The sequence below is a fragment of the Rissa tridactyla genome, chromosome 19, assembly GCF_028500815.1.
Source record: "Rissa tridactyla isolate bRisTri1 chromosome 19, bRisTri1.patW.cur.20221130, whole genome shotgun sequence".
In the NCBI taxonomy this organism is placed as follows: Eukaryota; Metazoa; Chordata; class Aves; order Charadriiformes; family Laridae; genus Rissa; species Rissa tridactyla.
Window position 1 is genome coordinate 7,975,649 of NC_071484.1, and position 15,869 is coordinate 7,991,517.

Consider the following 15,869-nt stretch of genomic DNA (forward strand, 5'->3'; position numbering starts at 1 on the left):
TCACTGCAAATGTGCTTGTTTTCAGGCCAGTTACTCTTGCGTCTGACATTTGTTAAAGTAGCTTTGCGTTTTCCCCAGCTCGCAGTTAAACACTAGAGTAACTCTGCTAAAGCAGATGTCAGTTGTACACTCTGTTCCCTGCAATTTACTTCTTTTGGAAGACACCAAAGTGTTGATACGTAGAGACAAGGTCTGGGTCAGGACCTGGTCTGCGCAAAAGATTTCCCCCTCTGAAGTGTCCGCTAGCTGTATCCAGGGCACGACAGAAGGTATGGAAATCTGGCAAGCAGGTGAGCAAACCTACCTGGATATTTTTTTCACAGTCTGTTTGCTGGTGAAGGGACAGCTCACTTTCTAGAACAAATTTCTTCCCACATTTGTCGCAGATCTGCATGCGCCTGTGAGTGACGTTCATGTGCTTCTCCAGGTACCAGCGTGTGTTAAACACCCTGGGGCACTTCTCACAGGTTAAAGTCTCCTTCTCTTCACACTTTGATTTCTGCACAGGTGCCTTGGGCTCCTTTGCAGCTTTCTTCTTACGCTTGGGGGGCTCCACACTCTTTCTACGACCCCTTGTAGTTCTGGGTGGTGGGGAAGTTGTGGCTGCTGCAGCAGATGCAGCTCTCCTTGTTCTCCTTTGTGCAACACTAACTTTTTCCACTCTTTTCTCTTTTTTCTTCTGCCTCTCATTTTCCTCATAATCATTACTGTCTTCAGTGGCCTCTTCCCCACTGTCACCCTCCTCTTCCTCACTGCTGGTCTTAAGAACAGCAGTCTCTTTGGACTGGGAGGGGACACCCTTCTCCCCTTTTGACACATTTAATGTTTGGTTGTTAAGGTTTACCTCTACTATAATCTGCTCCCTTTTGTAAGTCACTTCATCTTCCTCCTCTTCTTCCTCCTCAGAGTCGTCAGAGTTTTCTCTATCTTCTTTCACAGCCCGGACCTCTCCTACCGATCTGTTCTCCCTGAAATATGGCTGCTCCTCTCTTTCATGGAGATGTGGTTTACTCATTTTGCTGTCCACCAACACAGAGTAAGGACTTCCTGACTCTCTCTTGTATACTTTGGTGGACAGATCAAGTTCCTGGCTGGCACCATGATAGAACGTAGGTGGCACTTGACCACGGCGACTGTCCTCTTGCGCCATCCCTGCTACATGCGCGGCACAGTTTTCAACCAACTGTTGGCAAGAATTGGCTGTTTGACTCATTTGGGGGGCCCTGATTCATTGAGCACCTTTAATCCCAGAAAAACAAGTAAGCAGCTTTAAATCAGGATGGACTCTCAAGACCGACGCCTGTTCCATCTACACAGAGTGAACAAAATGATTCTCTGCTGGTGTTTAGCACTGACGTGTAGGTCACAGAATTCTGGTATTATGGCAAGAGCAGAGCAGTAGTAATTATTCTTCTGGAGAAAGTTGCCAACGAACCGTTGAACATTTTATCTATAAAAAACAACAGAGAAAACAAAGTCAATTAAAAAAAAAACCCACACTAAGATCGTCAGCAAATTGTTTTGAGTTTGTACAACTGGAGTGAAGCGCGGGGTATATTATCTATGAGCTGTATCTGCTGGGGGTAGAGTGTCCTATAGCACTGTCTCAAGCAGAACTGACAGTTAGGTACAAATACACACACCTTTTGTGGGGATCAGAACTGGTACCAGACTCCTGAGATACGGAAAATCAAGGCAATGAATATTCTCCGCCTGCCAAAGATCACTGCCACTTGCCTCAGCGCTTGGCCAAGATGCTGATCTGCGTTTCTCCTGGATTCTCGGGAGCACTGATGGTCCCAAAACTCTGCTCTACTCCCATACGCCTCTCCATCAAACCAGGGACGTACCTACATGGAAATACCTCTTCTCCTTCTGTATCTCCCAAAGGGATCCCATCCTTACCCAGAATGAGGGCCTATTATACCAAACAACATTCCATTAGCGTAGATATGCATGAAGAATTTCAATGGAGACACTTTCAACTTGCAGCATTAAATCAGATTAAGAACACTGTGTCCCCTGCTTGTTTCCACCTCACAGATTGCTCATACAGCCTCTTGATTTAAGGCACTTATTCTTTTGTCTCATTCTCCCTTCCCCCAGCTACTTATTCCTCAATACAGTAGCCAAACAATATTACATTTGCCCACCTAAATTTCACTTGCAGTTATCCAAGTTGGAATTTGACCAGGACACTGTTACTTCCTCTTGCAAAAAACCACCACGTGATCCCTAATGAATACAAGTAATCATGCTCTCGCATCTGTTTTTCACCGGACAATTACATTTTGGTAGCAGCGTATTGCAACATCAAGCCAAGATTTTTGACTGTGCAGATCAAATCAGAACTGCATTGGAACTCCTGGCCAAGCGGCCTGTGACTAGAGGGTGCAGAAGAGGAGAATTAAGGACAGCGCCTCAGAGACATCCCATGACTTGAGAACAAAGAAGGTCCCTAACAAAAATGGATGGATCGAGCAGCTAAACATGAAGAAAACCAGATCCCCACTACTGCAATTGGAAAATTTTCTTGAGGCTGTAAGCTTGGGTTAAGTCCAGCAGACAGGTATAAAACACTTGGAATTCACAGAATCATATGGCTGTTTTTATTAGTAGTATTCTTGGAGCAACAATAAAAAACAACCAACCTAAAGCAGTATTACAGACACGGATTTTTATGATAATTTCCTTCCACATCGTACCGAGTTAAAATACTCTTCACACTACTAATGCAGTAGCTTCCATCCAAACATCTTTTAATACAATTTATATATTATAGTTTTTATTTTACTCTTCCACCAGAAATTTCCCCCTTTGAAGTGAATTTAATTGAACAGGAGATGAACCTAGCAATGGTCTCGGTGGTGTGAATAATAAAGACGACTGAACTCTGTCCTACAATCTTTGTGAAGTGACACGCTGGGGAAAGAGACGGACCAATACCCAGTCATCCGATTACTAGCACAGATTCTTGAACAGTTCCCCAATATTTCCAAATGCCCTCAAAAAGTGCCCTGAAGACGCCCGACAGAGCGACCTGCAGCCAGACTCGCAGCACGGCAACAGCGGGGCCTATTCCTCACTCCATCCCCAGCAGGGTCTTGGGTTCCAGCTTCCCAGCTCCACAGTCGAGGCAGGAAGACCAGCGCCAAGACCCAGCTGGGCGGGGAAATGCGTGGAGATGGGCTGTTAACATTGGCTTGTGATCACAAGTAATATTCAGATGGAAAAGGTGGTAAATAATAAAATAAACCGGTTGCGACTTCAAGCCAAAATTAACAACCCTATACCCAGGAAGGCCCTTAGAAAGCAGCGAGCATGATGAAATCCACCATTTAGCTTTCCCTTTAACAAAATTTAATGAATTATTCAGAAGCTCAGAAAATCACGATGTCATGTAGAAAATGATACCCGATTATTTCCTCAGCATATTAAGCTACTCTCAAGTTGCAGGAGTGAATCAGGAAGGCTATCAGAATGCTGCTGCTACGTAGTCAGAAAAAGCAAAAAACTTGTCATGAAAAGGAAGCTTTACCTCCACCCACCCTCTATTTACTGCACGTCAAAATATTCTCTTTCCATATCCCGCGTCATTTCACCTCTGCTCATTTAAGGGATATTCTGTATAATAAACCCCTTTGTATGAACACAGTACCACTTCAAATGAAAAACAACAAAGGGGCTTATTCTGAGTTATCAAAGCTATTTGGTCTTAAAACCACTTCACTCTGCAGAATCAGTAACCTACTTTCACTTTGAATACACCGCCTGCTACCCTCAAGGGACCCACAACTTTCGAACAACGCTACTTAACAGTCCAACAGCTGGTAAAGCAAAGCCCTCCTTATACACTCAATACCAGCAACGCACCACTACGCTGCTGACGGTTCTGAGGGATGGTAGTTTAAATACCGCCCAAAATAATTTCAGAGAAAGAGTTTTTTCCTTCGGTTTCTAATCCCAAAGGTAAGAAAGCAGCATTTGGTTTTATTTTTGCCTTTTTTTTTTTAAAAAGACGAATCTGCTTTTTTCAAACCTGGTGAACTGCTTGGGCTCACAGAGTCCATTTCAGCCATACTACAGAAGGGAGCGATACAGGTTCTGATTAAAACGCAAAAAGGATACACGTCTCAAAGCAATTTTTGAAGAAGCTTATCGAGATGTAAACCTCCGGAATAACTGTATTACGAGCATAGAATGAACATATGAAGTTCATGCAACACTTAGTAATGACCAAAGATCATACAAAAAGGGTTTGCAAGCCTAAGACTATTAAAGGCTCCAACCCAGAAAAAAAGTACAAACAACTTGCAGACAAATGTGTAGGTGGAGGAAGCATGTGTATCTGGGAGCAACACTTCATACGATGCTTTCGCTACTTCTAAAGAAAAACCGCATTTCTTCACATTATCTGTACTAAAAATAGAACAATTTATAGCAGAGCGCGCTAGCACAATTACCTGCCCCAGCTCGGGCTCAACAGACGCCTTGAAATCAGCACAGACCAAGCGCGATATACTCTGAGGTTAATGACTTCAAATTACATGTCCTTAGTTTGCCCTCAGAGAGGGACCAGCTTGACAGTCTGGCTATCTCATATTTTCGTCTAACCTGTGCCAAGGACGTACGATTTGAATTCTGGCAAGCATCCACCAGAAGCAGACACTGTGTAAGAAGAAAAAAAAAGAAAATGCACTGCTGCTTCCAGCTTTTGTAATAAGTGAAGTGGTTGTACAGTCATTTCTGCGTATCGAGGCTCCCCGCAAGCCTCTGACCCTGCCTGGCCCACAGCTGTGTGCCAGCTCCACAGATGGACACTCCACTGCTCATTCTTCCTACCCACATGTTTCTGGCGGCTCCCAGAAAAAGACACAAGAGGCGCTTTGGGGCACTGCACAACCAGCGATGACCCCGCCGCTCCTCATCAATGCGGCCTAATTTTTTTTTATTTTATTTATTTTTAACCAATTTAATTGCTGCCCACGGAATGTTATCAAAATTAGCTCTGAAAATTGACAGACGCTGGTATAATTCGCCTTGCTGTAGGTTGGCAAGTCTAGGAGTATTGCAAGCACAAGGGCGATTTGTCCACAGGCACAAAGACAGCACTGTATCAATCTATTACTTAATCAACATCTGGAAGTTCCCCCACTCTTCCCGGATAGCCATAAGGACCAGAAAATGCCTTTAAGAAAATACCCATGCCTCAATTCACAAATCAGTGGCATTTGCTTGTGTAAGTTTTTTTACACACACCAGAAGGAAAAAGAGGAAGAAGGGTAAGAGCTTGGGGCTTTCCTGCAGCTCACCTACTTCTTGCATGAAAAGCAAATACTATAAAAAAAAAAAGAGAGAAAAAATAGTCAACGTAGAACATGACAAATGCATTAACTTCTTAGCCATCCATTAATTTCTTTCTTTGTTATAATACAGCCTTTTCAAGACAGGTACAGAACATAACTTTTTGGTTTTATGAGCCACTTGTACTAGATTTCACTTCCAACTCGGTACACTACAAAGTGCTCGCAATCTTAATACAGCTCCCAAGACAAAAATGCTTTCGCACCCAACACGTGGGGGAACCTGCGCCACAGCACCGAAATACCACACACCTTATACAAGCATCACAAATAATTTGCATGCTTCCCTTACAGCACAAGACTTGTAACTTCACATGAGACAACCCCCAGAACTTCTTCTCCCCCTCTTCAGTTCAAGAGCAGACAGATTTCAGCAGCTTTTTAATGGATACAATCAAGGGGCATTGCGGGGAACGAACAGATTTTCCACTCTGCCTTTAGGTATACAGACCACTACACATAAAAGCAAGTTCAATGAGAAAGTCTGAGCACCTTGAAAGTTGAAATTTTCTTTTCCACAAAACAAGACTTCTCTCAGACTGCAGTTAGGAAAAGTTAAGAAAAAAAAGTTATAACTGTGTTATAGTTAAAGGCAATGCCATTTTGCATATGCATTAACAACCTGAAGTTTTTAAGGATCCTGGATGCCTTTCAGTTTGAAGCTACAGCTCCATTAAGTCCTGGGGCAACCAGATTTGCACACGGTTTACAGGTGTTGAAACAACCATGTGCATAAATAAATAATTTACATTATTTAAGATAACACACCAATTTCAAACTAGTCAAGAAGCTGTTGAAGAAATTACAGTCGGAACAGGACTAAGGCGGTGCTTGCAGGTTGGGGGGGATTAATTAAATACAGCTCCAACATTATGCCAAACCTGGGACACGTTACAGCCTGGCCACCACCCGAATTTCTAACCAAAACTGGAGCGCCGGCTTCCCTGCTTCCCTTCTACTCATCAGGTAGAAGTTTCTAGTATGGCTAAATCCTATGTGAATTCAGAATGCAAGTGTAGGTCAACCCTTTCAAAAGAGCAGCATCATTTAAAGTTAAATGCTTTCACCTTACTAGTCACATTATTTGGATACAGAAGCATTAGAACTATGATAAACTGGCACGTGTTTATTTTAAAGCGCTGATAAGAGAATGCATCGTTCTGGTATGTATAAATGTAAAGGTAAATAAGAGTGTGATTTTTGCCTTTGCTTCTGTTGATATTAATCAGTGTTATCCATTAATCAATTTCAAGTCAGCATTTTATCAGCAGGCAGGACAGAAATACAAGAAAATGCATCAGAAAAATATAATTTTCATTGCACAGATACCCCTTAGCTTTAAGTATACTGCCCAACTCAAAGTTCTTCTTTATTTTCCTAAAAATAACAAAACATTAATGCTTTCTCACTACAACTCTGCTCCTTAGGTAATGTGAATTCTGAAAACCGTATTAGCAAGAAGTAACTAGAGATTGAAACGTGAAAATACAAACTGCTTGAGTAAAATGGTCCAGTCACCTACAGTTCAATACAGTAGCAATATTTCAGAGCACATGAAAAAAGAAGTTTCAATATCCTTGCACAGTTTGAAGAACAGGTGCATGAAACAGCACAGCGCACAGGCACAGCGACTCCCAGTCAGTGGGAACACACATCTGGTACAAGTTACATCATGTCAGCGGAGAGCAATCAGGGCTATAACACAAGAGGGAATTATTTATATCCTCGTACAATCCCTCCTTTCTTGTGCATCTCAGCTGCTTTATATGCAAAAACACTGAAAATATGTTCTTAAGTGCTAAGTTTTATCTGAAGACAGAGCCACAGTCAGCACATCCTCACAGTTTTTGCATTTCTTTGGGTAAGTACTCAAGCCTGCCTTTGCCCATGTAAATGCAAAAGAAAAAGACTGACTGCTGCTAACGATCCATTCCCTCATCTGCCAGAGCACAAGGAACAGCTCGTAACACCCACCTCGGAGATGGTATCTGCAATAGGTTCACGCTCAGCAGAGCTACAAAGGCAAGGAGGGAAGGGTAATCCTATCGACTGCACCAGCGGGACACGCACTTTGGGAATACGGTGTAACACGGCAAGAGGATATTCAGAAACGGCTTTCACAATTCCTGGGACTCTTCTGTGAAAAACAGAGAAAATCATAACTCTCTTCTTTTCACTGCAAGCTCTCAATTCACTTGAAACAGATTTTCCCATCAACTCATATAAAAGATCAGACATAAAATGGTGTGCGGCACTGTGCCTTGTATTTTGGTGAAATTAAAGCTATGCAACATATTTGGGCATCTCTGTCTCAAATGGATTAGTCTTGGTACAACTAAGCAAACCGACACGCACATCATAAAAACCCAACAAGGCTGGCAGCAACGGAGAGTATTGCAGGCAGCCTTGGCAGGGAAACGAAAGACCAGAGAGTGAATAAATACTGCCCAATTCCCCAAGTAAAGCTCCAGGCAGAAGTACGTATGGCGGGGTAGTATATGAAAGCCTGAAGATGCAGTACAGCATCCAGACTGTCCTATCTTCCAGTTATTTTTTTCGACCATTCCTAAAATAATCTATGATAGGTATCTTGCTAACTCAGCAGGCAACATATTTTCACTGTATGGAACCTGGCTATTTGCCTGTAAGTATTTAACAGTCTAATGGAAAATGAAGCTTCCAATTCCAGAAAGACGCCTTTATATAATATCCTGCAGCTAAAACGTAAAAACTATGATAAAAAAAAATCTCCAGGCTTTTTTCCATTTCTTAAGATGAATTATTTGGCTGTATCTAGAAATCTGGTTTGAGGGACAAAGGCTTTCAAACCAGTGATTTCCAGAACTGTGAAGCTGGAATTGTTTCAAGCATTATCTCCACAGAAAGTAGTTTAAGAGGTTGCCATTTCAGAATTCAGCGGCATTATAATCCCTCAGCTTTTGCAATAAGCTGAAGGGTTTCTATTGGCTATGAACTAGTTTTAGATATGCCAGCCATAAACCTCAACATTTTTCTTTTACTAGGCAAAACCACCTTGAAAGAAGTTCTAGTACACCACGACATACACTCAAATTAGAAGTCTAAGCCCTTCCTACTACCTTAAATATATAAAAATTAAACACCTGTGACTGAATTAGGAATTCAAATCTATTGTTATGTCTCACCTGTATCATTCAGTGCAAACAAACAGAAAGCAAGATTAAAACAAAACCAGGTAGTCGCCACTTAACAGTAGTCATTCACAAGTATACACCTACCTTTCCCATTTATTATTTTTCTGTAATTGTTTGATAACTTGAAGACACACAGATGAGGCAAAAAAGCTTTGTATGACCACAGTAAGGAATTATCTGCCCCTTCAAACTGTATACTCATCAAAAGATGTGCCAGAAGTTCAAAACTGCCCACTGCTATGATACTGAAGGGCAATTGTTGCCCTCATTAGCCTGTTCTTTGTTCCAAATCACTTTTTATTGCCCGGTTTTCCTCTTGTTCAGCAGCTAGATTCCTTTTTGCTTTAAAAACTCTTGCTTTCATCATTATCTGCTCACATATCTTGAAGACTAGTAAAAACTTCACTAAGATTTTAAACCATCGATTTATATTCAGATGCCAGTGATGACACTTCTTATAAAACATCATTAACCTATTCTCAGATTGCAAACGATTGCACTAACAATATAGGCTACACACAAAGCCATATGAACACAAAAAGGAAATCTAGCATCAAGATCTGTACTTCCGTTTCCCAAAGTTAGCATTTTTCCTCCCAGAAAGGAGGAGTGGAGAAAAACCCACTAGATGCGTATCTGTGTCTTTGAATATGTAGATGGCAATCAGTTGAGAGAGCTCAAAAACAAATGTAAATGGTCTGTTCACAAGGTGAAGCTGACAGGTATAGCTCCCACCTGGACACGTATTCTGGAAGAAAGGTGTTTTTCCTCATTTTCTTTTCTTTTTTTTGCAAGAAATAATAAACTTTTATATCCAGAATAGGCTTACGTCCTCTCCTAGCAAGCCTTACAGGAGACCTTTGCAATATGCAGGACGGAGGTAAAAATTTTGTGTATTTTACAGAAGGGTTCAGTTTAAGAAAACTCACAGACAGGTTCAGTTGTTGATCAGCCTGTACATCACAGCTCGGAATGTGCTCCTCTACTATTTATTTTTTATGCTGTTATAACGGAACATTTAAAATAATCTCATCTGAGCTAAGTGTGTGCTGTTACACACGCACACACTTTACAGAGTCCCTCAGTCACAGCTTAATGGAGTTTTTGAAAAACATTTTGATTTGTTTTCAGTCTATCAGTTTATCTCAAAAAAACCTGCTAAATATTTTGGAACTTTGCTGAGAGTGGTATGTAGCAGAAAAAATAAGGCTTAAATAGCGAAATCTTCTTTGGCCTCGTGGAAGTGTGAATTTGATCTCTCTAAAATAAAGTCTGTTCTTCTCACGTCATTGGAATGTGCTTACAGATAGGTTCAACATCCTCTCCGTTTCTCATTTAGAGCTCTTTACGCACTAGATAATTTTGACTATGAAACCAGCAACGAGTTTGTAAAAAACCTCCATAGCAACAAGAAAGCTTGCACCAGCTGTGCAATGTCCCCCGCGCAGCGGCAGATGCACTCACGAGGAGCGGGACTCACCGCGCTCTCGTACCGGGTCAATGCTGTGCTGATGGAGAGTTCGCACAAGGAGCTTTCCCTTCTCTTCCTCGCCTGGGCTCCTCTTAGTATCTCCTCCTCTCAGCCTGCCCACAAAAACACACCTGCATTCGTCTGTAGTTTCAGTTTTATAACTTCGAGCAGCATTTTAACTACTGAATCACCAAACGCTACTCGGATCAAGCCCAGCTAACCTTGCAGTTAATACAAAGACAATATGTGTGTTCATGCAAGCACAAATCACCAGCAGAAGTTTAAGAAATCTGGTGTTGACAAAGTCTAAATGTGCCAATACCAAAACTATACCATTGTAAGCATTTTCTTGTTGCACAATGTCACAACGCTCCTGTAAACCCTGAACAACCATTCGCTATGCTGATCTTCCACTATCAATTACTGTCTTGTTTTGAGCTACTGAATCTTCTGAACCATTACACACAGAGTTTGTTTTAGACGCACAACATAAACTCTTGGAAAAACAGACGTCTCGCTTTTATAATATTTACATGATTTAACAAAGCACATTTAACAACACACAAATTTATCAGCTTTCAAAAAACGCTAACCAAGTAATAATACTTCAACAGAACTCCTATTTGCGCATATTTTATATCTGCAAGTAGAAACTACCTTCAGTGCGCTCCCTCCCGTTACCAGAGTTAGCCCTGGAGATACGAAGCTGTTCAGCCAGTCTGCGTGCGATCAGAACAGCCCCTGTACCACGGCAGCAGTTCATCTCAACCTTCACACGTTTCACAGGTACAGTTCTCAAGCATAAATACTCTTCCCACTGATACAGTGGGTTTTATTCCCAGTTTTTCCTCTAATTCATTATGCAGCTATGGACATCTTATCTCCGCTTTGTATTTAAATTTCCTTCTGGGCAAAGTGAGGACAATCATCAACTAAGGCTCCTACTTGTTCATTTTAATCTGATCTAAGTCTGCGTGGCTGCCAAAGGAGGCAGTACGCTCTCCCTATTTATATGCCAACGCTGGCATTCTTATGGTTGCATGGCGAGATGCCTTGGGAAATCAGTCTGCCTGGAAAATAACCATTCCTTGGGATAAACATCCAGCTCGATCAGTTCTCTGAACCAGCTCACTGTGCAACTTCGTGAATACTACCATCCATTGTAAGATTTTGCTTCCTGAAATACTCAATTTGTTCTACAGGTGCAATCTGGCTTTAACCATCCATAAAATACCAAAGTAAGAGAATCAGAAGCACAACAACAACTTTCCAGAAAACATCTGAGGATTATGTTTAAGAATTGAGGTTGAAAAAATCATGTATTTTCAAGAGCCTGTAGCAAACAGGAATTTTTCTCAAATGACTTCAGCCTTTGAGTAGCTCATGCTTTCATTTAAAAATAAGAAGTTCTTAAAGATAATGAAAATATTCTTAGATATGAGAGCCCTCTCCTTCCTGACACGTTATAATCTAAACCCACAGATTTATCCTAACAGCAGCAGGATCAGAGTTACAGGCTTCAAGTTAAATTCACATCTTGGCAAAGGTCTGAACGAACTATCACAGAAACCACCTCGGGACCTACCCAGTGACGCACAAATTCCAAATCGCAGCAATGAGATGCTGTCTATACAGCAGCCAGCAAGTTTCACGGTGAGAGAGAGAACACTTGAAAAAAACCCAATCCCTTTCTTTTCCCTCTTGGCAAAAAGGAACAACGCTTACTCAGCTCCCTAAGCAAGACAGGGAGTAGCATCTCAGTAAGAATCTCAGTCAGATTGGGGTTATTCATGTGAAGGGAGGGTGAGAAGGGAAGACGAGTGTCCACTGACAGCAGGGATAATTAACTTCATCTTATTGTCTGAATTTGAAGTGCTTGGAGTGTGGGATAATAGAAGTCGGTTGTGCACAGGAGAGATTATGTTAAATGATTTTATAGCACCATAAGTGGGCTAGGTAATTTATCAAAGATAAGTAGAAGGCGGGATCCTTCATCAAGAAATCTGCAGGTTAGAGGAAAAGCTATGAAAATCTAAAAGAGAAAAAACTGACTGGTTTAGGAAATAAGTTTAAAAAAGGCAGTAGAAAACAGTGTAATAAAGAAAGAGTAGGGTGAGGGGACATCAAACAGGAAAACAGAAGAATTGGAATGAGTTTAGAAAGGTACAAGTGAAAGAAGAAAGGTGCAACAAGGTACATGTTAAAACATAACTGCCTGGCAAAAAGTTGCAATTAAATTCAGAACATAATTTTTCTCAGACCTTTAAACTGCAGTCAGCATGGCATTTCACTCTGACTAACAGATTTTGTCCTGCAGCTAGTAAGTGTGAAATGAATGATTCAAGACATGCACTTTACAATAAAGCAAACTAGAGATTCTCAGCAGCCATTTTTACTATTACATGACATGGGCGATGAAGATTTATTAGGAAATGCTTCTGTCCCTGCTAAAGACTTCTGATTTCACATCTGTATACCACAACTTGTATTTTCATAATGTCAAGCTGACTGTCACCATGCATTAAACACCTATCCCAACACGAGTCCCTCATAAAGTGACATGCAGTTAAAACATGGGAAATTAAGCACAGCGCATGTCCCTCGACAGGGCACTTAGAGAATTTACTACAGCGAGAAAGCACACAAAATATACTGAGGGATGGCAATGCACCTGACCCCATCATTTATGTGAGACCTCAAATTTGCTGGCCTGAAAAGAAAAGAAAAACATGGGAAGTTACTGGAATTAAGGATAGAGCTCCCAGCGTTGTACAAAACAGAGTAATTTGTTAGGAAGGACAGAACCAGAAAACCTACAGAAGTATGAGCAGGAAGGAGAGAGAGCGAGCTCCTTCTTTAAAACATATGTAGCAAAAAATATCTGCATCAATCAGAAAACATAAATATGCCTCTTCAGCAAACGTCCAAAAATATTACAGTGACACAGCTAGTTGACACAACTTGCTACGTGTTATGATACTGGACACTAACAGCAATCAGGCTTTTCCTTGGAAATAATCTGCCTTCTACCATTAAAATTCACAGTTGTCACTGTATGTAATTCGTCTTCAGACAGCACTATTAAGACACGTTCCATAATTCCCTTTTCATCACATAAGCACTAAAAACGCTTAAATAAGCGTGACCTGCAAGCAACTGTGTAGTTCAGAACAGATTTTTACTGTCTTCCATGAGACTAGTCAGCCATAGGAAAAGCAAAGTTCTAGCAAGCTTTCTGCACCTGCAAGATTCAGCTATGCTCCAACTCAAATATTTGCAACTTTTTGTGTACAACATTCCCATAAAAGAAGGTATGTGGCTCAATGGATGCTTGTCTGTAAATTTTCAACTATAAAACTTTCTGCTTGTAAAAAAAAGAAAAGCTCTACCACCTTATCCTACCAGGCCATCTGTCTTCACAGCGGTGCCACAAATATTTCTCCAAAATTCCAGCTGAAAAACTTTCTGTTCACTTGTATTTAGTACCTGGGACAGAATGAAATGGGCTTAACAGGTTTTGTCACAAATGTCGATATGGATCCTAATTCCAGTAACTTATCTTCAAGCAGGGCCACTCTAACAGACTTGTGATTCATATTACATTCCTAAAATCACTTTTCCAGGGAAAGAATCAAGTTTCAAAACTTAAAAATACACAAACGAGAGGGCAACACAGCATAAAGTGCAGGTAATTGCTTAGCATAGCTAAATGTTTCTCTTTAGTGAAAACTACTACTCTGAAACCTCCTCAGGGAAGGGTGTCTGAAAGTGTCAAGGAAACTAATGCAAGCTGCTCGTCTTAATGAGTTTAAGCTGCTGGCACCACAGCTACCGCCACAGTTTCACTCCCTATGCAATTGTTTTTCAGGAGGGAGGAGCAACCTAAAAATCACCAATTTAACATCACTTGGAAAATTAAGCATTTGTGAAGGTAATTCGGAAATTAGATATTAGAAGTTTAAGTTATAATGAATGTTTCAACTGAACTAGGAAAGTCTGTTATGAGAGCTACACGAATTCTATTTAAGAGTTATGAGCAAACCCCACCCACTTTCCAAAATACTGAAAATGAAGACCCTGCAAAGACCCAAGATGGTATGCAATTTTACTCACACTCATTTATAAGGGTGTTTAAACAGAGTTTGCAACTTCAAGGACAAATCTTACTTTTATTAAAATGTTCTTAAAGGCATCAATTTTGTCACTTGTAGACGAAACAACCTTTTATGTTAACAGAGGTTATTTAGACTTTTGATACATGTAAGCCTAGTATTTGTAGTGTAAACAGCTGGAAGTTAGGCATCTAGATCCACAGAAAGAACAGGTTAAAAACTACACATTCTTACTGGAAAAGAGTCTGAAATAATTCAACCATGCTTCCTCAGCTTGAGAAAGCACAAGACATTACAGGGTGATGTCAACTGTAGACACTATCTGCTCACTGACTGCATTAATATTTAAAGCGTATAACTTCATGATAATAAAATGACCTCCACATAAAAATCCACGTTTTTTCTAACTATTTTGGGGGGAAAACCCCAAACTTTGGTATCCTAGGATTCTGAAAAGACAAATAGCACATATTTAGCAAAATGTAAACTAATATTGTTTTAAAAAACAAAATTATGTTCTTTAAAATTTACTTCATCTTCCATTTAGAAGCCAAGATCTGGATCTTGTAGGGAGAGAGCTGAATACATTAAGAGATGAGCTGTTCTGTGCTGTAGGAATTTAACCAAGAGAACGGTTATAAAATATTTTAATACAATAATAATCTATAGAATCAGGTTGTTAGAGAACATATCAATCTTCTCAATTGGTTGGTACTTCCTTCCAATTATGCCTCTCTTTTTCACGCGGTTAGAAAGTAATTTATTCTTTGATAAGGGATATTATAGTGTGCCACAGAGAAATAGGTCACTGATGACATGTAGTTTTGTAATCACATTAAACACACCTGTGCCTATCTCAAATACGCTATTGGTACACCACTCTTCCATTAGGCACCGATACGGCACACGATATCAAGACTGGAAGATGGGATCTTGTTTACTGGAAATATCTATTTAACGCAGTTGTGTGAATTCAAAGGACTCTTCCCAAGTCGTTCTGACATGGACACATCCAGCTCTAGGTGGCACGCCACCAGACAAAGTCTGTTTGATCTATAAGCAATTTCTTGTACATATAAACTTTCCATCTTTATATGAAAATCCACCTCTCAGTATGAAATTTCCATTCTATGATTCTGGCAGTAAGAATAAAACCAGAAGACCCCAATATCTTGCAACACAACCTGACAAACTGCTTTTATAATTTAACTCCCATATGTACCAAACCATTCATATAAAACTGCTGAAGAATTCCCCCTCCAGAAAACATCAGTTAAAGGCTTCCTGTATCAGTATCAGATGAGAAGAAATAGTAATATTACCAAGTAAGTTCCTTAAGACGAATGAACAATAGCCTATAATGCCAAAGTCTCTTTTGATCATGTAAACATTTGAAAGGTTTTTTTACAAATATTACAAATGCTAAGCCACAGAGCATTTACTGGTCTTCCCAAATACACTGATTTTGATTACTGCAAAGAATTGCTGATGTAGCTATAAATACTAGTCACCAAACACTAGACAAAATTATAAATAAAATCTCAAGTCTCTGACACCCTATTAAATGCAGTTGCTTAGTTGGAAAAAAAAAAGACATCATGATTTTGCACTTCTCTTTCAAACACACACTCTCTGAAAAAGCTTTCCAAATTTCTACCCCTCAACTACACACATTCACACTGAGTTTACTCTATATCTCAACTTTATTATCAACATCTAAATTTAAAGTGTTGGCTGCCTGGGGCAGGGA

General features: G+C 40.3%; 1 protein-coding gene across 3 annotated transcripts in view; it reads right to left on the reverse strand.

Annotated features, from left to right (window-relative positions):
* ZNF652 (zinc finger protein 652) overlaps positions 1-15,869 on the reverse strand; it is a 31,177-nt gene that overhangs the window by 6,429 nt on the left and 8,879 nt on the right. For 2 of the 3 annotated variants that reach the window (XM_054224175.1, XM_054224172.1), the window contains exon 2: positions 305-1,450. In XM_054224175.1, the coding sequence (XP_054080150.1) occupies positions 305-1,213 (909 nt within the window). In that variant the 5' untranslated portion in view covers positions 1,214-1,450. Of the gene's footprint in view, positions 1-304; positions 1,451-7,337; positions 7,501-15,869 lie in introns of all 3 variants that reach the window. The other variant, XM_054224173.1, reaches the window with a different exon arrangement.